Source organism: Phaenicophaeus curvirostris, chromosome 16 (genome assembly GCF_032191515.1).
Source record: "Phaenicophaeus curvirostris isolate KB17595 chromosome 16, BPBGC_Pcur_1.0, whole genome shotgun sequence".
In the NCBI taxonomy this organism is placed as follows: domain Eukaryota; kingdom Metazoa; phylum Chordata; class Aves; order Cuculiformes; family Cuculidae; genus Phaenicophaeus; species Phaenicophaeus curvirostris.
In genome coordinates, this window is record NC_091407.1 from 3,087,384 (window position 1) to 3,110,926 (window position 23,543).

General features: G+C 42.1%; 1 protein-coding gene across 1 annotated transcript; it reads right to left on the reverse strand.

Annotated features, from left to right (window-relative positions):
• Positions 1–33: 33 nt before the first annotated feature.
• Positions 34–22,276, reverse strand: TECPR1 (tectonin beta-propeller repeat containing 1). Its single transcript, XM_069870315.1, has 25 exons — positions 22,223–22,276; positions 19,798–20,030; positions 17,966–18,148; positions 17,351–17,473; positions 16,566–16,691; positions 14,906–15,080; positions 14,710–14,810; positions 13,151–13,252; positions 12,612–12,757; positions 11,228–11,754; positions 10,411–10,556; positions 9,872–10,027; positions 9,173–9,322; positions 8,388–8,545; positions 7,037–7,164; positions 6,658–6,760; positions 5,898–5,994; positions 5,419–5,498; positions 5,050–5,106; positions 4,468–4,642; positions 3,867–4,002; positions 3,451–3,543; positions 2,529–2,635; positions 1,989–2,108; positions 34–1,743 (listed from the first exon to the last, which is right to left on the reverse strand). Exons 2-25 carry the CDS (start codon positions 20,026–20,028, stop codon positions 1,546–1,548), a joined length of 3,618 nt encoding a protein of 1,205 aa, XP_069726416.1. The 5' UTR covers positions 20,029–20,030; positions 22,223–22,276; the 3' UTR covers positions 34–1,545.
• Between the last annotated feature and the right edge of the window lie 1,267 nt (positions 22,277–23,543).

Here is a 23,543-nt window from a genome sequence, read left to right on the forward strand (position 1 = left end):
AGAGCAAATACAATCCTAATAATTCCCTAAAAATATATGTAATAAAGTTATTTATTTGGACAAGATACTGTGCAAGTTATGCAAAACCCATTATGGTAATGAATGCAAACATGTTATTTACGGTACTCCCACAATGTATAAATCAGAAACCAGAAATCTCTAATCACATACTGGCACGATCAACAGGTTTTTTTAAACAGTAACTCATCTTCAATCTTCATTCACATTTGGACCTGGAAACAGTGCTTTCCTTGGCATTAAAATACCAAATAAATTCTTTAAATACGTGCAAACCTAAGTTTTACTTCTACAAATACAGTACTGAGACCACACCACACTCATCATATAAAAATAACTCCATAGACAGTCATACACACAGAGAGGAAAAATGATTGTAAACTGCTGTCAGGGGAAGAAATGTCACACCTTCCTGAAGCTAGTGGGAGAGGCTTTTTCAGCACTTCCCAAGGACTGGATTTCAAATAATAATTTCACATTACAGGAAAAAAGTTTCTTTTGAGAACAAAAAGGGGTTTCTTTTTGGAATGAATCAATCACTAAAAACAAAGAGCAGAGTTTCATTCTGAACCCACATTAGTATATGCTGGCAAACACCACTGAGATCAGTAAATTTGTTTTGGTTTCCTACCCCTGTGAAGTCAGAATGTTATTTAAGACCTCTTGTCACTTGCAATGATCTGGAACACAGCCTAACTCCTCAAGTGCCTGGTGCCTTCCAACCTCATTAGGTAGGCGTCTGTACCCCTCAGTTGTCACGGTTACAATTAAGACGGAAACAAAACATGATTCATCACTATTTGGACCGACAATTTAGAACGAGACGTGGCCACTCTCAGTCAGATTGAGCAGGACATCGTAGTCTCTCTCTACATCGTCTTGCTGAAATCAGTGGCTGCACTTGCTGATGAAGGTATTACTGTGAGCAGAGATAGTAAAAATGGGCCCCTACTGGTAACTCCATCCTAAGCTGAGTTGTGTAGAATATAATTTTCCTGACAGGAGCAAGAACAGCATGACTCAAGCTCCACTAGCAGGACTATCGTGAACAGAATTATGTGCATGTATAAATGCTTGTACAGTCAGGGCCAGTTATGTTTGCAGTGCAAATCACTGGAACTGCCCATAGTAATTGAAATAGATACATCTTCATCTCTGCTCAAATATGGATCTAAAGAGGAGTATGCAATGTGTGTAAGTGGGAAGTGTAATATTAATTAAAAAAAGAAGTAAATGTAGTGATCATCTGCAAAGATATTCACATTGGTACGGTTGTGTAGCAGCTATGGTAAAGGGTCAGAAATACATTGTGGCTAAAAAGCTTGCCTGCTTTGACAAATCTATTAGCTCTATCAAGTCACATTTTACACATGACGTACTAGAAGAAATCAGTATTTAAAATACCCCATTGCAAATTCCAGTTCAGTAAAATATATTAGTAGCATAAAAATGTCGTATTTTTCTTCCCAGGCAAAGGACATTTAAATTATACTGACTGCTTGTTTGCAACATGTAGACAGCAACAACTTAACAATTAACAGCATTTCTGTCCAATTCTTGACTTTCACTGACCATCAGAGAGGTTTTAGAGTGTTCTGTTCTCCCTTTACTCTCCTCATCTTCTAAATCCTTTGACGGTGCAAGGTTCTCCTCAGAACTGTCATGCACAGCAACCCGAGACGCTTCAGTTGCATTCCCTCGGACTGTAATGTGCTCCCATCCACCCTGCAGAAGATTGATAAAGAACTATAAAAGCAGAAACATCACCCTGCAATTGCAATATCTGATGTGGTGCTTTATGTACACTACTAGTTTTATACACTTTTTTTCACGAGGACAGTAATACTGCTTTGGGCTGAATCAGAAGAAAGGCTCCTTGCAAAATAAACCACAACACAACACAGCGCTCAAGCAGTGAGGTATACAGGTAGGAAGTGTGCCCATGGCAGAACTATGCCCCCAGCACTTACCCCAATACCATAATCCCATGAGAGGCCTTTAGGTTCCATTGGCTGAACACCAGTCCGATGGCATACGGTCCCACAGCTCAAACTGTGACTTCCCTGAACTTTGTCAGCTATCACCCAGACCTCAAGAAAACAAAGAGAGGCAATAAAATGTGTTCTTCGTGCTGGTTTTCCCAGATGTGAAAACTATAAGTCTGTTTAACCACCTTCAGAAATCAGTCTTGCTCTTGCGTAGGCCAAAACTGCTCTCATTTAGTTAAAGAGATAGCCAAGCAAACAACAAGATCCCAGTGTTACAATTAAAACATTGCCAGACAGCGTGACTTGGCAGGAAAGAGATGACATTTAAAATAACCTTGTTAAAAAAAATTTTTTTTACAGCAAAGGGCTGGCTCTATCACTATTTCATTGGTATTATTTGTACCTTGCTACCAGAATTCCAGTATTTAGACAATTTAGAACTTTTGGAATAACTAAAGCTAAACAAAAAAAATTCTGAAGAATACTTAGTTTAATTTAATTACAAGGAAGCTTAATACACACCTGGTCCAGGGGGCCTACAGACATTTTGCGGATGTTATTTGAAACATGATCCCAAGTAGATCCTTGAGGGTAGCTTGGAGTGATACCTTGTCGGTACCAAAGATTGCCTGTGAAATAAATAGTTCTGGTTACAGCTCAGAATGTCTGTTTTGTATTGAATCCCACAATGGTTTGGGTCAGAAGGGATCTTAAAGCTCATCCAGTTCCAACCCCCGCATCAGGGGCTCCAAGCCCCATCCAACCTGGTCTTGAACACCTCCAGGGATGGGGCAGCTGTGACTTCTCTGGGCAACCTGGGCCACAGCCTCCCCACCCTCACAGGAAAAAAATTCTTCCTAATACGTAACCTAAATCTCCCCTCTTTCAGATTAAAACCCTTACCCCTCATCCTATCACCGCTCTCCTTGCTAAAGAGCCCCTCCCCAGCTTTCTGGTAGAAGGTGCCAGCAAACAACGTAACACATCAGTAGATAACACTGTGTTCTGTGGAAATGCATTATGGTTTTGACTAATGTGTTACATTGAAGAATAGTCTTGTTTCTTTCACAAAAGGATGCTTAATTCTTTAACTTGCCATCATTTGCAACAGGAAGATATTCTCTTCAGGTTTTGCATGTTCAAAGGTTCCAGACAAATCCTTCCGTGCAATTCTCTTCCTTGAGATTCAGCTTCCCCCCACCCCAAAGTAACAGCATAGATGCTGGACTGTTGCTATCCAGGCACTATCAGATATAACAAAAAAAAGGTTTTCAAAGCCAGTCAGTAATTAAGTGGGCTGCCTACTCCACCTCTTTGAATATGAAATATTACTCTTCTTGGAGCAACAGTAATCTCCCTGCAGAAGCTCTGACTTTTAAAATCAGTCTGATGTATAGGGGGTTTTCTGGTTTTGTAACATTGATAGATTTTTTAAAATCCTTACCGTTTATATCCAACACAAACACAGATGTCCGTCCCACTGAGACTTGTTTTAGCTTTTGCTTTTGAGGTGAAGGAATATGGTACCAACAGTCACCTAAAGGTCAGAAATACTCAAGTAAAACATTGAGAAAACAGAGTTATGAATGAGAAGTCAAAAATGTCTGCAGTTGAAATAAACTGTGCAAGAAAACTGTGAATGACACTGCACTCAATACATTTTTACCGGCTTGTTTTTAGAAACAAACACTTTAAATCATGCAAGTGAAAAGCAAATTAACTGCTTTAATTATCAGGAGTATTATTCATCTGTACTGTTTTGCACACTTATGGGAAAGACCTGCTAAACAGATCTGTTTTTTGCATAGATGGCAGTGTAGGCTAAGATGAAGATTGCACCGAAAAAGTACAAGTACTCACCTGCAGGTTTTTTTGGAGACACTGAACCCCGATAGAAGGCAGAACCATCTCTAGCAATAGCCCACACTTGGTAAAATGCTCCAATTGAGATAGAAATGAAGGGCTGGTCTGTTCCTACATGAAGCCAGGATGTTCCCTAACAAATCATGGAAGACAGATTCTGAAGCAAGGGTTAAAAACTCCACAACAAAATATCGCTGATTATTGCCACATGGGAAAAACGCACATAGGAAAAAGTATTCTGACGAATAATTCCTGTACCTTGTGACAGAACACAAACAAGATCTCTGATCCTCAAAGATACTTGGATATTAGCTCTTTGAAATCAATAGCTAGGCTGAACTGTAACAGGGCCTTTTCTGTTGAAATTGCTGGAATTTAGGTGCCTAAAGGCACCTACATGTCTCTGAATAGCTGAGCTACAGCCTTCCTTTTTTGTTTTAATAACCCCCTTTTGATTACACATCACAACAGTCTCACAAAAATTGACTGACGTGGGGCTTCAGATTCCAGCCACAGCACCCCAGTTCTTGCAGTTGCACTGCTGTAGAGATCTGTGCTGTTGTAACTCACTCATCAGGAATTAAAAAAAGAGCCTTACAGCTGGATTTTGCTGTGTCACTCCGAGCCTGCAGAGCACATCTCCTTTGTCACTGACTGCCCACAGTGCTACTGTTTCTTCATCATCTGCATCGGAACTGGGAATTATGGAGATGTCCCACAGGGTAACAGGAGGTACTTCCAGCCATGGCCCGCTGGTGACTATCTTACATTTTCTGAAGCAGAAAAAACCCAAACCCATCAGAAGCACATACCTTCTATAACTGAACTTGTTTCCCGATCCACTCTCAGCTTCAGTGCAAACTATGCTGAAGTCTTTATATTAATTAGGTGCAGCAAGTATTAGTATTTTTAATTTGAAAGAGGTTTATAACAACGAATCACGCTTTGCATTAGGTATTGTATTTTGACATACTACTGGTTTCTCAAAGCTTCTCTTCTTTAAAAAAAGTTACTTTATAAAACCAAGGCCACCCAAGAAGATGGGCCGTCCATTACAGGTTTCTTTACTACTGCTTTTGTTGACTGGGTGACAAGCCTCTCCCTCTCATAACTAAAGGACACCTCTAGGGAACAGTGAGCATTCAAGTTCAAAACTTTTATTTATATTTCAGCTCCTCACCTTGCCCAGCGCCTCCGTCGGACAAAGTCTTTCATTGTCTTGTGACCATGGTAGGACCTGCCAAGCCAGACAAAGAGGTGTTCATGAGGAGAGTCATGAGAGCTCTGTCAGCTCGAGAGCACTGTCTGTCTATCTCCCACATGCCTGCTGACTTTAAAATGCTTGAAACTATAGTTTGCTAAGCTCACCTTGCTGCCCTACCTCTCAGGCAAATTTCAGCCATAAAAATTTCTCCATAAAAAGGGAGAAATCGAGGCACACTTTTCCCTGTTAAAGCACAGTTAATGTGCCAAACAGCAAACAAGAAGAAATGAGGACCTAAGTATGGCATTTGACTGCTAGTATTTTAGGTAGAAGTTCTCTCCTTACGCTGGAAAGTCTGCTGCGTACTGCCAGCCTTCCCGATCCGTTCCGCCTGAAGTATTAAAATCAATATACCAATCGGATACCTATTGTCAAAAAGAGACAATAAGAGTAACAAGCACAATCAACACCTAATGTATAATAAAAATAACCCCTCCCACTATTTCCCTCCACCTTTTGGAGTGCAATGACTTGCTAAAACCTTCTAATACTTGCCACGGACATTCATGCAGAGGTTCTCAAGTCTTTTTAATTCAGCTGATGAAAAAACAATCAAAACAGCAACCTAAGTCCCACTCAACAAAAAGTCCTACTCAATACTTAATATTCTTTAGACTACGGAATATTATTGCTATTCTTCAAATAGGGAAAACCAAAGTTAATTATTACAACAAATCCAGAAAGAAAATCTGAGTCATTTGAGTCCAACTCTCGTATCCTACTTGTTAAGCTTTGCCACTTTAGACTTTTAAGACAAAACTTACCCAAGACCACTGCGGAGAAGGAGGCTTGGTATTGATTTTTGTACATTCCTGCAGGCCAGACGCATCACTCCACATGTATCTGTCTGTGGGCAGCCCTCTGGGTGGAACAGGGGACAAGGAATGCTAGGTCATTTACAACAGAGAATGTAGAAGGCAAGCGAAGAAAAGCCTATTTGTAGCACTTTCTACTTTCAGACATGAAACAGTTTTCAGTCTCTGTATTTAGAAATACTACGAGTGATGAGGATAGTGGGAAAGAATCTGTACAATTGCTTCCAGTTACATGAAACTTGAGGATCATGTGAACTTTTCTCCGCAGACTGATATTCCCCACTGCTATTTAAGATGGGAAAGGTGAATCCTGAGTTTCTCTGCATAGACGCCTGTATATGTGAACGCTTTTTTAGTACTTCTGTTCAAATACACTATTCAAGGACCCACTGTATTTAGCATGTTATGTTTGTGAATATATAGATCCAAGTAAGAACTTTGCTACGCGGCCTCATCAATGAAAGATGCTCCAAAGAGACACCGCTTTGTGCACTCCAGAAGTACAAATCTGTGATGCTTTGCTACCGATGCATTTTGAATGGAAAATCATTAATCTAGAAAACTGAGAAACAGTGTCCTTCCATCTCAGGTTAACAATAAATGTTGGGGGAGACTGAAGACAGAATAACTGTAATAACCATACTGAAAAGCTAAAACAAATCTCTTGTTTCATCTGTGAGTAGTAAATACAATAAATTGAGTAAATAACCTGCTGCTATATCCAGTGACTGGGTTCCAACGTTGGTTCTCATAGATGTAAACACATTTCACATCTGACTGTGTATAAATGTTATCAGCACTACTGGCCAGTCCTGTGAGACACAAATCATTTGGATTATAGTAAAGCTAAACTTTAAAGACACTACATTTTAAATTACAATAGCCACAGTAATATTGCCGATTATCCTATTTCTCACTCTTAAGGTGAAAATATAAAACTGCAATACTGATTCCTTCCTAACGTGTGGCCTATTCACCATATAACCCCATACATTAGTTAGGCTAAAGAAAAGACAGCTGAAATAGTGTGAATGGCTGACCCAGTCACAAAGATAAGTAAGAAACGTGCACACCACGGTAGACCATACCTTGTATGAAGCCACCTCCATATCCACCAGTGTAAACCCAAGCTGTGTGATCATATCCAACGCCCCACACTATGCCTCGGTTATTGCACTCTACCAGGCGAAGATGACCTCCAACTTGACGCCAAAACCTGACAGAAAAAAGACATTTTATATTTACTCTACACCACATCCATCAGGAATGCATGCTTTCCCCTCCTACAACTCAACAATCTTAAGGATACGCAACTTTATATGCTCGTTTGTTGAACCTCTGTGCATCTGTAAGTGAAGCCAGTTGCTAGCTGAGAGCATTTCCCTCTGAACAACTACTGATAAGTCAGCTGGAAGGAACTTATCTGCCTCCACTTGGAGTTTTCAGGCTTCAAAGTATTTTACTTTCTGGCTTGTGGGGTTTCTTTATCCATATATTTTTTAAATACTAGTTAGGATGATCTTGCTAGAATCTTTACATCTTAGTGGCCATCAACTGCCTCAGCTTTAGTTTCATCCTCATTTTTTAGCAATTGCCCTTATCTAACAAGAAGACAAATTATTTATATATTTACTGTGGGGCTTGGTGAAAACAAGGGTTTTAATTCTTTCTATTCTCCCAGTCTTTACAGGTTAATCTTTTCCTGGGAGTTTACTGATCATGGTACTTTTCTAGGGAAGAAGGGGATAATAAAAAGATTGCAAGGGAGTACATTAGTCACCAGAATGGCAGGATTCAGATTACAGTTCCCCCAAAACTAAGACGCAAGAGTACATCAGCTTTGTGATTCACCAAAAGAACTAGAGGATTTCTCAGTTATTATTTAAATATACTTAGTGTAAGTAACTTGAAACTGGGAGTATTTTTTAAATGAAGACTGGCCTTAAGCCAGGCTGGTATTTTTTTTGCTTGAAGAATTTGCAGCACTGTACCATCACAGTTGTAACAGAAACTGTACAGGAGCTGCCCCTGGGCTGTACTTCCTATGGAAGACCGAGAATTTCAGATTTCCTGACTCAGATAAAACTGAAAGCTCAAATTACGTTACAATTACAGTGATTAGGTTTACTTTTAGTCTAGGCCATCTCTTAATTTAAATAATTATAGCATTAAAGATGTAATCATGAAGAAATGGGATCTCAATGAGAAAGGCTTTTGAAATTGCGTGAATAGCTCCAGCATCAAAGAACTAACAAGTGATTTGGTGAATTTCTTCAGATGTACTTATGAACATGAAGTCAGCCGTTAACCTTGTCACAGAGAGACACCTGCAGTGCGCTACACTCTCCAACAGCCCATCACAGTCACTGACTTAACATAACAGGCTATCTCTGCTGAATGGCATCTGGTGCAGAAAGAACAGCTTCCGAAATCTCTTACATTTGATCACATGGCATCAGGTGTGGTCCAGCCTCCAGCTCAGGGCTTGGCTCACTAACGAAGATGTCTCCTTTACAAGTTACTGACCAAATGGCGTGGTGAGAGGGAGGGCCTTGAAGCCTCCTGCTTTCACAGCAGGACATGTTCAGCAAAGACAGCTACAAAACAAGGAGCAGAACCAAACGCTTCCATTTACAGTGAGAAAACGAATTTCCACAGATGCTTCAGGATTACAAAATGAAGTTCTACCGCTGCAGGTTCTTGCATAAGTGAATTAGCAGTATTTTCTCAAATGCACTGGAATTCAGTGTTTCAGAAGTTATTAACACAGTCACTGGAATCAATGTCGTTCACAGTATCTGTTCATTATGAAGCATCTTTCAGGTTTTCCATCGATTCAGTGTATACATGTGCATGCCTACCTATACGTAAGACTTGCTATGACCGTGACAGCAGGTAACAGTTCTTCTACCAATGCAGAACAACAGACTGAATTAAACTCCTAACTAATTTGTAGCTTAATCTGTATCTGGAGATAGGAAGGGAAGGAAAAACAATGCTAGTTTTACTGTGGATAACTGCACCATCAGAAAACGTGCATACTCCAGAGGAAACAGGAACCCTCAGGTGCCTCTCTATAAGTTTGAGCAGACTTTTAAAATATCTAAATTGTAAAATAGGTAAGTAGCCTAGATACTGTAAATGTCATGCTGAGATTTAAGAGACAAGCTTTTATGTCTTACTTCAGATATTGCTGACTTGAAATGAAAAATGCACAGAATTACCCAGTCATGCATTTCTTGTTCTGTTGTGGCCGCCAGGCGGATTGGCCATCGCTGCTTCGTCCTTTCAGGTGTATACAGTGCAAAGGAATGTTTGGCTTCATTCAGAACTTCAACTATAATAGTGACTTCATTCAGGAACACGTGGATATACTAAGGGAAGAGAAAAAAAATCGAGACTAAGGCAAACTCAGACATGCCCTCCTCAATGTCAGCATTTTTGCACCTCATGACAATGCATGAGACATTCCCGCCCAGGAGAATAAAGAAACAATTCTTGATGCAGAAGGGATGGGGCTCAATTTCCATTCTCCTGCATTACCTCGGATTCATATGGCTTTATACATTAACCATATTTATGAAGACCCTGACCAGCCAAGCTTAGCTCTTTCTTCACAATCAAGAACCTTTTGAACTTCCAAAAGAACTCTTAATTGGTGCAAAGCTGATGGTTTAAGCAATGTGACTGGATATTTCTAGCACAGGATCAAAACAGGCACGGCTTAGAAAAGCTTGCAATTTGCTAGTACCCTGGGCTACACTTGAATTTGTTCCCAAAACTTAGAACAACACTATTCATATATAATATATAAATTTTATATATATATATATATAATTTGCCTCCCTTAAGAAAACTATTTTCCCTTCAAAGGTTTTCCTTTGCCAAATGCATCTCTCTCAAGGGTCTCAAGCCAAACACACCTTTTTCTCCTCGTGATACATGTAATAGATGAAGAGGATGCTGTCACGCACTCCATCGCTCCCAGTGAACTGCTCAAGTGCGACTCGAACATCCATCCATTTATGGGGCTTCCAATTCCTCCACCATTGCAAGGTCCCAGTTTTAACCCAAACTGACTGCAATGAAATCACAAATTTACAGGAGTAATGAAATTGTATGACTCTCCTTTCTCCCAAATACTGTTTTTTGTGACCACAAGAAATCACTGTTGCAAGTTAGGCTGTATCATATCAGTTAATTCTGACACCAAGTACACTAGGGTGTTATGGAAGCCGAAAACAAAATGAAAACTGACAAAACTGGATAGAAAGGCATTGAAATAGCATGTGTATCTCAGTACGAACGTTTTACCTCTGCTCCAGTGCGCTCCTTATTATAATACAATTTCTATTTGCACTTTAAAGGCAAAGTTCAGATCAGTACATCAGAAATGTATTACTGAAGTCCAGTATTGACAGATATGTTTACTGGATGAGAGGTAAGTGTCCTCATTGCTTACCTGCTCAATAGCCTGTTCATAGTGCCTAAAATTCTCCAGTTCCCGCTTTGTCCTTTCACTGAGCTGCTGAAAAATCTGCTTTCGCCACGCTGCTGTCTGTGCTGGACTGATAGACAGAGACAGAGATTGCACCGAGGATGACAAACCTACAACAGAACCCAAACCAATAAACTCTGATGAGCTCTGAATACAGTTGTGTCAAAGGTAAAACATGATGCCACTTTGAACACTGGACTCAATCAAGCCAATCTTACATAGTCTTTCTAATTATTATACTTCGGAATCAATGTATTACTGCCTTTCAAGAATCTAAATTCCAACCCCATCCAGTTTTCAGCTTCCTTTTCACCGTGCCTCTGAGTAACTTCTCTATCTGACCTGTGTCTGACCCAGTAGGAATGATAAGAGCAAGGCTGCTATTTGTGGCACCTGCAGCTCTCGAGAGCCCTTTTCACTTTCAGTTACTATCCAGTGACATTACAGGGTTTGCCTGAAGTTGCAGTTTCAGTGCAATTAAAAATGAAATGCAGATCCAGCACACATTATTTTACATAATTCTTAAGTAGACTCAAAGAAAATATCACTGTTACATTTATCTATCTCAAACCCAAAGTGCTTTGCAGTTAAATACATGCAGAACCATCCTCAGACATGCAGGCTATTAAGAAGCTGCAGTAACAGTAAATGGGTTAACAGAAGTTTTGTGCCATGGTATTGTTGAAACAAACAAACAAACAAACAAACCCCAACATTTTTCTTCAAGAGCATATTGAACTGTGAATGGGAACTGGTGTCTGTGGCAGTGACTAGGTTGTACCTGATGGAACAGTGAACCATTTCAACGGGCTGTGCAGATCTACAAGGCAGCCTCCCCCGGACACCCAGGCCCACAGCGGGTGCTCATCTGTTCCATACTGTTCTTCAGCTCCCACTGAGAACATGCCAAGGGAAGACAAGCTGGATGTTTCTGCCAAGGTGCCAACGGAGAGGACTGGATGCTTTTGGGCCTCCTTCAAGTCAATGTTTGTCCACTGCAGTTCTGCAGAAGGATTTGGGTTTGTAGACGATCTATCCATTTCAAAAATAGCTTTGTCATTACTAATTGAAGCAACAGTGCCTCCTCCTCTATTAGAGTCCAGAGGATCCAAGGTCAAATTCGCAAGTATTTCTGCTGTCTGGTTGGCTGTGCTGTCACCGCTGCTGCTGGCTGCAGCTCCCATTGGAGGTGTGTTGGCAAGGTTCATGGGTACGCTTGGAAGCTCTGTATCAGAGGAAGTATCTGCATCACCCTGAATGATCGCATTTGTTTGGTTCTGAATATCATCAGTAAAGAAACAGCCAGCACTGAAGGACAAATAGATAATTAATTAACTATAATTCAAAGTATTATAAATTAGCACAGGCCTGAGACCACAGACATACAGAAATTAACCTAGCGTTTCAGCTTTAGGAGAAAAACAGCAGACTTCTTTTATGAAGGTCAAACTCTTATCATCAAGGGAAAACAGTCTAATGCAACCCGCTAGACCAGTCTAGTAAATCTGAAACATGTATTTCATTCATTTTTTCAAACAATCAGTTGTGTTGGCTGCCTACAACTCTCACAAAAACACTGAAGCAACAACACATTTTATGGATATGAAATAATGGGTAGGATTTTTTAAAGTCTGTTACTAACTCTACGATTTTTGTCTTAGCTAGAGAGGTCTTCTACTCAGAGCACACTCTGACTCAAACAACTGGCTTCTGCAGCACTCCCAGCTTCACTGCCATGTCTTGCACTGCCAAGAGGCCAGCAGTCAGCAGGAAGTTAAGGATTTCATCTCTCTAGGAAAGGAGATGTACAGTGACACTCAGGAGCAGGATAATTCCCAAATACGGCTGACAGTCCTTCACGATATTTCACAGGTAACATTTTCTCTTATTAGAGACTAGTTCCAAATAGTGACAGTAAAGCCCAAAGAAACACACTTTATTGCAAGCATGCAGTGAATTCTGAAGTGGAAGCTACAGTTTCCAGCCCAGGTGCAACAACTGCTGCTATTGTTAATTTTAATGGCAAAACCAGCAAAGGCTCTTTGGCATACGCAGTGATTAGATATCCTGCTCCTCCCTGTCTGTACCATCTGAATGTAAAGAAATATCTCCTAGTGTTGAAACTCTTGGCGTACAAAGTCTCATGAAGATATTTTACTAAGTACCTTAGCAGACTTGTCGAGCTCCCAGTCTGAGATCTGTCACTCTCTCGGCCAGATACAATTGCCTTCCATGTCTTTCCACTGAGCTCACTTGGTGTGACACCTTGACGAAAATAAATTGCTCTGTCATCGCAGCCGATTCCCCAGACCTAGGAAAAGAAAGGGCTTGATGAAGGAAATAGCATGGAATGCAGTAGTTACCAGCTACAAAAAAGGTGCAGTGTTGGAAAATACAGCAGAAAAATCTGCTGGACACAGCTTTTTCCTTTTGTCTTCTTCCTTAATGCTGATACTGTAAATGAAGTATAAAATTCTCTATCAAGAGAAAACTGTTTGCAGCTGAAAATGCCACACAAGTGACACGCTGACTGATCACCTTCTGGTGAGGAATTCAGCCACGTGCACCTTCCTAGCAGTTCAAGTGCGTGGATCTCTTGTTCAGCTGTCCATATCGGCACTGCTGACAGGCCTCACCGCGTATGAATACTGCTTGTATAAAGGGGAACAAACATATCCTCATAATTGCTATACAGCTCTCTCACCTGGTTATTTAAGCCCACAGTTACCATCATCATTTCTCCAACCATTTCAATCCAGCTTGTCCCACAAGGATTATGTGAGTTCACTCCTCTTCTGAACCACACCTACAACAGCAACAGCAAAAAGCTAAGTTTTGTTCCTTCTGCATGAGCAAGTAGACAGCTGGAATGTAGCTTCTTTAGCAGATTAGTCTTAATCTCCAATACTGATGTGCTGCATTACCTTAAGAAGTCTCCTGCCTCCTTGGTTCTTTTTCTTCATCAGGTAAAGGTAAAATAATTCTCTTAACAGTACCTAGACTGTGTGTCCTTGTGACCAACTACAGCAAAAACACCCCACGAGGAGACTTTTTGTTATGACTTTCTGCAACAGAGTTAGTTAGTTTCTCTGCTATTGGAAAAGTACTTTCTCTTGCACGTTAACTGTAGGCTATTTTCGGTCACTCTGAATGGGCTTCTAACTGGTGTTCTTCTGTTCAAAGCCTAGAAGCAGGGCCGACATAAGGAATTGTCAGAAGGATCTTTTCAGTGGTACAGCTCTTTAAATTGCCTCTCCGTAGAGAGGCGGATTGGGTACCTGGAAGAATCTCCATCTGTATTTAGTCTATAGTCAAATAGTGGCAAGCAGCTACTTTAGAAGTTGTTGGCTGAACCACATAACAAACAGTGCACTTGGCTACCTTGTGTCAGAGCTGAAGAAAAACATGCCAGCTTATCTAAATTTATTATAATGGTTTTATCTGGCAGATGGAGCAGTCTGGACAATCTTGTTACCATGGCTCTGCTGACAAGTGGTAACTCATTAAACCAGAGTAACTCGTTTACTTAAAACTGCTATACGTGCACAGAATTCATCTAAGTTTTTGAATCCAATATGATGGGATTTAATTGCAACCAGCACAAGAGTAGCCCAGTACATTCCTCAAGACTTCAGGACTCCCTGCAAGGAGCAAGGAGTTGACCTCGGTGATTCTTATGGGTCCCTTCCAACTTAAGGTGTCTTACAATTCTATGACTCTAAGTTAAAACCCCAGCAAGAAAGTGATCACACAAAGACAGAACAGATATGTCACTTAAATACAAAAAGCTACATTAAAAGGCTGATGAAGAGGTTAAGTGCTACAATATGAAGGCACAGAATCATGTAGAAAAGAGTAGACAAAAGTATTTCCCATGCCGCTTCTGACATAACCTTCAGACCGTGTGGAAAGAAGACCAGGCAGCTAGAAGCCCCTTCAATTTGGATGCTTAATATCCCTTAGAAGCAGGCCACTTATTATATCCCCACCAAAACCCCTGTCCACCTACCACAGCTATCTGACCTGGGTTTAGAGAATTCCTTCCAAGAGAAAAGCAGAAATTGTTCCTAAAGTTAAATGCAGCTATGTATATCACAAAGTACAGAGCATTCCCATACCAGCAAGGGGAACTAGAATTCCCCAAACCCTAGGGAAAGTGAGTCCCAGTCGTCAACGTTTCCTATGAAAGTTATGTGCCCGTTCAAGAAAAGCAGATAGAAAAAGGGAAGAAAAAAACCAGAAGCACAGCATAACACTCCTTACTTTTCTATCCTTTGTAACACACCACACCACATCAACACCCACAGAGACGTGCATAATCCCATTTTCAGGGCTTGGAGACTCCACAATACTCCAAGAAATTCCTGCAAGAAACAAAACCCAGAAGGTATTGTAGGTTAGTTTCTTATTAACACTATACAAATCTAAGGGTCTTTCAGCCAAACTTAACAGACTTTACCTTGAGGGTTATTCCTGTCAATTCCATCTCTCACAATAGCTTGCCCTTCCCAAAGAGTTGCCCAAAGGAGGTCATATGGTCCACAGCTGATCTGCACAACTTCACCAGGAGTGGTGATTAAGGACCACGTGGAACCTTCAGGATTGTGATGGCAGACATTTTCTCTGTACCACACCTAGAGAGGTTTAAAAAAAACAAAAAACAATAACATTTAGAAAAGCATCCCTCTAACAATGAAACCACTGAGATAAGAATGAAGACAAACTGGAAAGAATAATCCACCTTTAACAACAGGAATTTTTTTTATGCCGTGTATACACTCTGACCTTTAAAGGTATTTTTTGATGTTGACTGTGCAGTTGAAGACTACTTCCTTATGTACCAAGGGAGTAGGCTTTTCTACACAGTAGCTTTTATTATGAAAGTTGGGATTGGGTACAGTAATGTATCGCTACAAATTCTGTGTATATTTCAACACTTAAAAAACCACTTCAGTGCATTTCAGGGCATGTCATACAAACAGATACATAACACAAAAATGTTACTGTTAGACGATAGCCTGACCTCACTTTCACTGAAGAGAGCTTCCCACAATATGGGTAAAAAATTGCATTTTCCGTGCAACCTTCAGTGACATCGAGTCCATTTGATAGTCTTGGTCCTGCTGTCTGTGCACTTTTATTGACTGCAGTCAAAATAGTAAGAGCAAACATAGAAAGCTTCCTCTGGTAGTTGTGCGTGTGCTCCAAAACATGACTGCCAAGTGCTAAATCCTCGTTTTTAGAAATACTTTACCTCCCTGGGGACTTTTACTTGGGAAATGAAAGGATTTTACAGTGTCAGGCAAGTAAGTCTGTACAGTGGGATACTCGTCACTTACTACTGGGAAGAATGAGGCACAGGGGATTTTATTTTAAACAATTTAACAAAGATTGCTTGCTGCTCCTGGCAGTGCCAAGTGCAGCTGAAATCTCAGGCTATCTGTTAGAAGTATGACATTTCTCCCTGTGAGACCACAAGTTAGAAACTGTCTAGAGACAAAGGAATGTCAGATACATGCTGTAAGAACGAAGGAAAGAAAAGAAGAATTGAATCTTTACAGCATTCCGCAAAAGAGTAGAGACCTTACGGGAGGCCTAAAAACAATGCAAAAAAGAAGTATTGTTTTCGATAGAAAACAACGGAAAACATTCCAGAGCTGGATTCCACATTGCCAAGTCAGGAGAGTACCATTTTCTGATCAATCAATCTTAAAAACATTTTGTAAACTCTTCCTTGAGTCATTCCTGACTCTCCACCACAGAGACATGGCACGATGCTTTTGCAAGAATCATTGTCAGGTTTTAAAGCTCCTTCTCTTTGTCACCAGTGCTGTACTCTGCATTCTGGTCATTTTTCAGCATATAAGACACTACTCAGCCCAAGTTTTTAAGATTCCCCTGTTTATAGAGGTTTAAGGCTTCCATAAAAGAGCAGCCCTATGCCTTTCCATTTACAACACCGGTTGTTACATAACATAGTCCCAAAACAGCTTTTACATCCTCTGCAATATGCATGAACAGCGTATTTCCTCGCCAACACAAGACAATAAAGAACCTGATTTGCTTTAAAAGCATTTAACTCCTTTTCAGTAGTAATTTATAGAAGAAAACGTACGTACCCTTCCTTGTAAAGAAACCGCCCATACTGATAATCGGCCGAGAGGCTCATCAGTGATCTCCCATCCTCCAATGGAGATGTCATTGAAAGGGTCTGGCAACTGATCTGGATCAGCGTGTGATACGATCTGAAGCAAAGAGAAAGAAGACTAAGACGAGGAGACACTGCAAATAGACAGGCAATTTGGCTGGTGACCTAACTATCTTGCAGATTGGTTTATGTATCAGTTACTAAAGTGGCTGAGCATGGAGATTCTTCCTCTCATTCAAGGCTGCTATATGCAGAGAGAGGGAAAATGCTGCCTAAGCAACATGAAGAAGTCCGTTTCGTCACACAATTAAAGGAGAAATGGTGCATACAGATGTTCTTTGAACTGGAAAGCTGGACCAACACAAATTACAATTTTTGTACATTCTTAGAACAAAAGGACAACTATTAAAGAGCAGCTATTCACACAGATAAAGGACACAGCCAGTGAAAAATGCCAGACAGATGCCACCTCAAAAGAGAGTCCTTTGTCAAACAACCAAAAGAAATTAAAAAGTTGGTTTGAAATTTGCAAACGAGCTGAGTATCTATCTCCAACTGCATTACCATGAGATCTGGCACCTTATTACGACAGGTTTCTATTAAAAATGCCCTCCTTCCATTAATACTTGCAAGAATCAGAAGTTGGAAGTCAAGGAATTCAGGTCCAGCCTATAAAGCAGTGATAAAAAATTAATTTCCCTGCACTTACAATTATTTCAGAAAATCAGTTTATTTAATATTTAAGATATCTAGAACCTTTGCCCAAACGTCCCGCGATTTGTATCTCCTGTATCTGATCCACCTCCTGCGTCTGACACAAGAATTCCATTTCTTATCCTTTGTGTAGGTGCTGGGGAAGTCTATGGCATAAGTCCAGCCCTGCAAACAGAGGTTTTCTTGTATGAAAATCAGGACCAAGAGAAAATTTGAAATCATAACTCGGAGCAATTTTGCACAAGAGTCACTCCTACAAATACAAGTTACTGTTCATGTCTCAACAGCCCTGATTAACAGATCAGCTAATTCCATGAATGATTTATGAATCACATCCAAATTCCTCTGCGTGATATACTCAGAACACCACAGAGTAAAGCATTTTACTTTCTTCACATTAAAGATCTAAATAACAACAGCATTCAGTCGCCAGCATTTCTTGGCCTGATCAAACAAAAAAGCTCCCATAGACCTCAAAAGCCTCCAAACAAGATCATTCCTTTTGCTGTATTACAGTTCAGCTATTTCCCAGAAAGAAGTAGCTATGGGAAGTTAGGTGCCTTTTATTTTTATAGACCTTTTACACTTTTTTATGCAAGTGTCTTTACAGACTAAGGACTCCCAGAACAGATCTCTTTTTTGGTATTGTTCACCTACCCCTTTTTCTGTTGGTTCCCCTCCAATATTTTCATCCACATACCAGTCAGACTCCCACTCCCAGTGTGGTGAAGGCAGTGTGAAACTACCAAGCTGCTGATGCTTTAGCCCGCTCACATCACTCCACTGCCAGCGGTCACTGGGCAGTAATTTCTCACAAAAGCCACCAACTGGATTCCAGCGCTGCCAGAAATGATAAATAAAATATTTTATTTGAGATCACATTATCTACAGGGGGTCATAAATGATACATTCCTTGTTTTCTGCAGTAGAAAAGGAATAAATTCCTGGGGTGAATGAGAAAGCATTCATACTGCAAACCTCGAGCTAACACAGTCTTGGGAGGAAGCTTCTCTACTATCAAAGGGCTGACTGTAGAGCTAGTCCCAACCAAGCCACTTTCAGCTACAGAAGTTGGAACATCCGACCTCACATTTTACTGCTCACAGTGCTTTTTCTTTGGTGATGCGAGGCACCGTGTCACTGCAGCATCAGGATAATGCTGCACAGATGGCCTTGGGACCGCTAATCCACTCCCCATGAGAAGGATGACTAGCACCTTGCCTGCACTAGAAAAACAGCAGAGCCTCTGCGCCAGAAACTATGTCAAGATAACTGCATCAGTAAATCTTCTTTGTATCTGATGTTATACCAAGAGGGCTTTTTTCCAAATCTGGCTTTAATGAGTTACACAACAAATAACTTTCTGGCATTCCTGCTTAAGCAGGAATGTGATTTTTCTTTTTCCCCCCCAACACTCTTACCTACTATAGAAATACTGGAAAAATGTGTAATGAAACACTGTCTTACATCTTGGGGTACGTGGGAAATCAGTGGTTCAAAATCCTTCTATAATTTTTATGCAAAGTATTCTTTACTTTTACTAGGAATCTGGCTAAATTGCTTTGCACATTATCTGTAAACTACTTGAGTTTAATTCTGTTGCTGTTAGCTCTTGCAGAATATTTCCTTTTGTGCTTTCTAGTATTTTGGTTTCCATTTTTTCATAGCCTAGAACAAACAAAACAAAAGTTTTAAAATAACAATGTATTTTAAAGTTTTGCATTTTAAAGAACATGTGGACATAAAAAAAAAAAGAATGGCTTCTCAAATGGCTGGAAAGTTGTATCAATGCCCAATAATGTTGAAAATTAGGTTGTTTTATTTTTAGCCACATAGATGAGTTAATGTCTTTCTCAATTAAAATTTATTCCATTACAGGTTAAAAAGCAGAGAAACGTGCACAAGAAATCCTGCAGTTTTCTCTCTCAAATACCTTTTTGTTAACTTAAAACCAAAACAGACAGATTTCCTTTAAAATACTATTTTAAAGACATTCAAGTATGTTATATGGGAGGGATGGTCTCTCTTCTCTGCAAAAAAACCAACCCAGTAACATTGTACTTCAATGAAGAGTTACGCCTTTATCAGAGAATTCTTTGAAACATTAAAGAATAGCACTTCCTTAGGAGTAACACATTTTTCATCATGTATCCTTGTTGCCTACAAGTTACACTGGTCATTTTCTGAAGGGAATTGCGTATTTCTCACTAAGTAAAGGAACACATCAGGTGAAAAAGGGTGCAAAATACTCCAGTGTGAAATGGCTTGCATGAAACAGGCCATAGCACACACTGACACTGCATTTGATAAGAGCAGGGAAGTTTAACATTCCTCTGGGAATTAAAATATTAAAAGAATAACCTGCTATTTGGCATGTACAACCAAATCTGTGAGAAGAACATGTGGAGACAGCTGATGTATGGATTTGCTGTTATTCCTTTCTGATAAATTTGTGGCAGGGTGACAGAGGCATCCTTAACAAGCCATACCTGGTTCTCATAGGTTTCTTCCTGGTACCTAATAGGAACGTCCCCCGAGAGCACGTAGGTGTACACTTGATGATCACAGGCTATTCCCCAGCAGCACTGTTTGACAGCAGAGACCCGTTTGAACTCCAGCTGTGTGTCCTTACAGAGCTCCCAGTACTGGCCAACGGTAGACAGAGTGTAAACCCTCCCAAAAATGTCAACGGCCCACAAAAGGGAGCTGGGCATGGCCATGTCTGAAAGGCAAAAAGGAGGTATTAATGGAAACGACAGTTTTAAAAAATGGATCTCAAACCTACTGTAGATCAGTCCTGCTCTGAGCCACCATCAGTCAAATTAAATAAAGATGTAAAGAATGATCTTTTTAAACGTGCCCATGCAAAGCTGGCAGCCAGATGTCTTTCAGTCAGAGCTGTGCAGTTTCACCTCTTAGTTGGCTCTGAAAACCCATGTGAAAGACCTTGCTACTGGCACATTGTTGTCCATCCTACAGGAGCTCACAGCACTAACAGGGCAGTTTTGGCAGGCAGAGGACAGATGTCAACACTGAACTGAGATGCAGTCGCATGGACCAATCCACCGCAGAAAGCTTCACTCTCGAGAGCTGGTAACATCAGAGGTGCTTCACACAACATTCATCTCAGTTCCACAAAGCCATGACACCTCACAACATCCTCATCTCAGCCTCCTCTTGGTACATGCCAACATAGCTGCACAGGTACAAAAGAAAATAAAGGAAAGGAAGCTTCTCTGTAAGGACACATCTAGTTTTAATCCATGCACATATTACCTACTGCTGCCAAGAATCTCCTTCCAAAGCATTCTGGTGACCACCTGGGATCTGATCTTTATAATATACATAGATGTGATATTTACTCGAGTACACAAACAGCGTGGCTTGACAGCCGAGACCTGTTAAAGTTCCATTCCAGTTCTATCCCTTAATAACCTGCCATTTTCTGGGCACTGCAGCCCTGCCCTTCATGAAGGGGTCAGCATTTCACATTAACTGTGCAGTGGAGGACCAAGAGGGAGAAGGTAGGAAAGACGATTCAGATCCAACAAAATTAAATAAAAATCTTTGCCTGGAGCTGGCTTGGTGGTGGGAGCACGAAGGCAAGCTTTACTGTCTTTGTGTGCTCTTGGAGCAGCCACTTATTTTCTTTATATCCTGCCTTTCTATGCTAATAAACGTAGGATGGTACAGAAGGAGAGAGTACGGGAAAACTGGAATGGAACAGAGTGAAGATGAGGTTGAAATTATCACGTGTATAACACTGGGAAGATAAAACCTATGAAAGCCAGCCCTTCACTATTAGCACTTAAAATTCTACAGAACAGTCTTTGTAACAGAGGCAAATACTACGCAATCTGTGCCCAGGGAGGTGGTTGAGTCACCTGCCCTGGAGGTGTTTAAGGCACGGGTGGACGAGGTGCTGAGGGGCATGGGTTAGTGTTTGATAGGAATGGTTGGACTTGATGATCCAGTGGGTCTCTTCCAACCTGGTGATTTTATGAATCTTAAGCGACCATAACGCCAGTGAGGCTGGAGTAAAGGAAGCATCGCGGATAACGCAATGAAGAGATCTACCTCATCAGGTAATAAACAGCAGTGATGCTTGGCAAACACACAAACGAAGGCCTGTCCCTGGGATGGCAGTACAGGCAGATAGAAAAGGCTAGAGAAAGTTCCACAGATTACAAATTTAGGAATGATATAGATGGATACAATTAAAATAATGCAGGCAGATGCAACAGGGTTAAAACACTCAAGGAAGCCAAGATAAGCAAGAGTTTCTGTGTTTTCTTTCTTCTGAACTTCTACGGCAGAGTGCTTGGAGAATCATGAGAAAATCCCAAGCACATCTGGGATCATAAACTAGTTCTAAGACTTCAATTTAGGCTCCTTTGCACCGCTTGAGCTGCGGGAGATGAAGACAGAGGTCGCTTGATTTTGAAGGACGCTCAGTGCTTGCAGCTCACCTGCATTTCAGTGAATGCGGCCCTCGCCCAGTATTCCTAGGAGGCTGGAAATGATCAGATGATGGAATCACGGCACGGGTTGGGTTGGAAGCGGCCTTAAAGCTCACCCAGTTCCAACCCCCGCGATGGGCAGCGCCGCCTCCCACGGGATCAGCGGCTCGGAGCCCCGTCCAGCCCGGCCTCGGCCACCTCCAGGGACCCACACCTGCCGAGCCCCTCAGCTCTGTGATTTCTCACAGACCCACCCACGCGGGGACGACACGGCGTCCGGAACCCCAGAAACGCCCTCGAGGCGGCTTGTCCCCAGCCCGAGGGCGCGGTGCCTCCGCCCCACAGGCAGACGAGCCCCCGCAGCGCGGGCTCCGGGCCCGCCCCAGCCCGACATGGCGGCGGCTCCGCGGAGCGAACCCCCCCCCGGTCCCCAGCGCCCCGCGGAGCCCCTCACCTGCCTCGCTCCGGCCCCGCCGCCCCGCCCCGCGCCCGGCGGAAGGACCCGCGGCCGCGCTCCCACTGGCTGCGCCGCCATGGGCGGGGCTGGGGCTGGGGGGAAGGGGAGGGGACAGCGTGGGGCTGTGGTGGGAAGGGCGGGGAGCTGTGCCCGCGGCCGGACTGCGTGCCGAGAGGGCGACGGTGGCAGATAAGAGCAGTGCTTGCCTGAAATGGCGGATAAGCCAGTCGATGTCCTGCCTGAGGTGTGAGGTGAGAGGGCCTTCACAGGATCACCAGGCTGGAAAAGACCCACTGGATCATCGAGTCCAACCACCCCCATCAATCACTAACCCATGTCCCTCAGCGCCTTGTCCACCCGTCCCTTAAACCCCTCCAGGGAAGGGGACTCAACCCCCTCCCTGGGCAGCCTCTGCCAGAGACCAATGACCCTTCCTGTGAAAATTTTTTTTCCTGATGTTCAGCCTGACCCTCCCCTGGTGGAGCTTGAGGCCATTCCCTCCCATCCTGTCCCCTGTCCCTTGGGAGAAGAGCCCAGCTCCCTCCTCTCCACAACCTCCTTTCAGGTAGTTGCAAAGAGCAATGAGGTCTCCCCTCAGCCTCCTCTTCTCCAGGCTAAACACCCCCAGCTCTCTCAGCCGCTCCTCATAAGGCCTGTTCTCCAGCCCCTTCACCAGCTTCGTTGCTCTTCTCTGGACTCGCTCCAGAGCCTCAACATCCTTCTTATGGTGAGGGGCCCAGAACTGACCCCAGGATTCGAGGAGCGGTCTCACCAGTGCCGAGTACAGAGGGAGAAGAACCTCCCTGGACCTGCTGCTCACGCCGTTTCTGATCCAAGCCAAGATGCCATTGGCCTTCTTGGCCACCTGGGCCACTGCTGGCTCATGTTCAGTCGCTGTCAACCAACACCCCCAGGTCCTTCTCCTCTGGGTGAAGTGAGACGGTCACCAGATGCCATTTTAAGCAGGTAAAAAGAATTCCATTGTTTTCCAAGAGAAGTGGATTGCAGAAGAACTTAAGGAGCATTTTCTGGGATATTCTCACAGTCTGGGTTTTGAATCACAGCTCTGTAATCCTACAGGATGGCAGCAGAATGACTGACTATGTAAGGAATTCACATGACAAGTCATTTACAACTAGTAAACTTTTCTCGTGCTTATTTTAAGGAGGATCTTGCATGTGAAACCAAATGAATGCTCTCCGTAACACTGGCGGAACGTAACTTTTTTGGTAGTTGGTGGCTCTGCTGTGCCTGAAATTTGATGTGAAAGTTAAAACTTAATTGATCCCTTATGAAAACTTTGGCTTGCTTTGGGTGT

What these genes read in the sequence shown, in the direction of transcription:
- TECPR1 (XM_069870315.1), bottom strand. Translation starts at nt 20,028, where the DNA reads ATGGCCATGCCCAGCTCCCTTTTGTGGGCCGTTGACATTTTTGGGAGG. An exon ending in TACGCAGCAGACTTTCCAGC is followed by an intron (nt 5,107 to 5,418) that starts GTAAGGAGAGAA and finishes CTGGCTTGGCAG; the next exon opens with GTCCTACCATGGTCACAAGA. An exon ending in CGACGGAGGCGCTGGGCAAG is followed by an intron (nt 4,643 to 5,049) that starts GTGAGGAGCTGA and finishes TTTCTGCTTCAG; the next exon opens with AAAATGTAAGATAGTCACCA.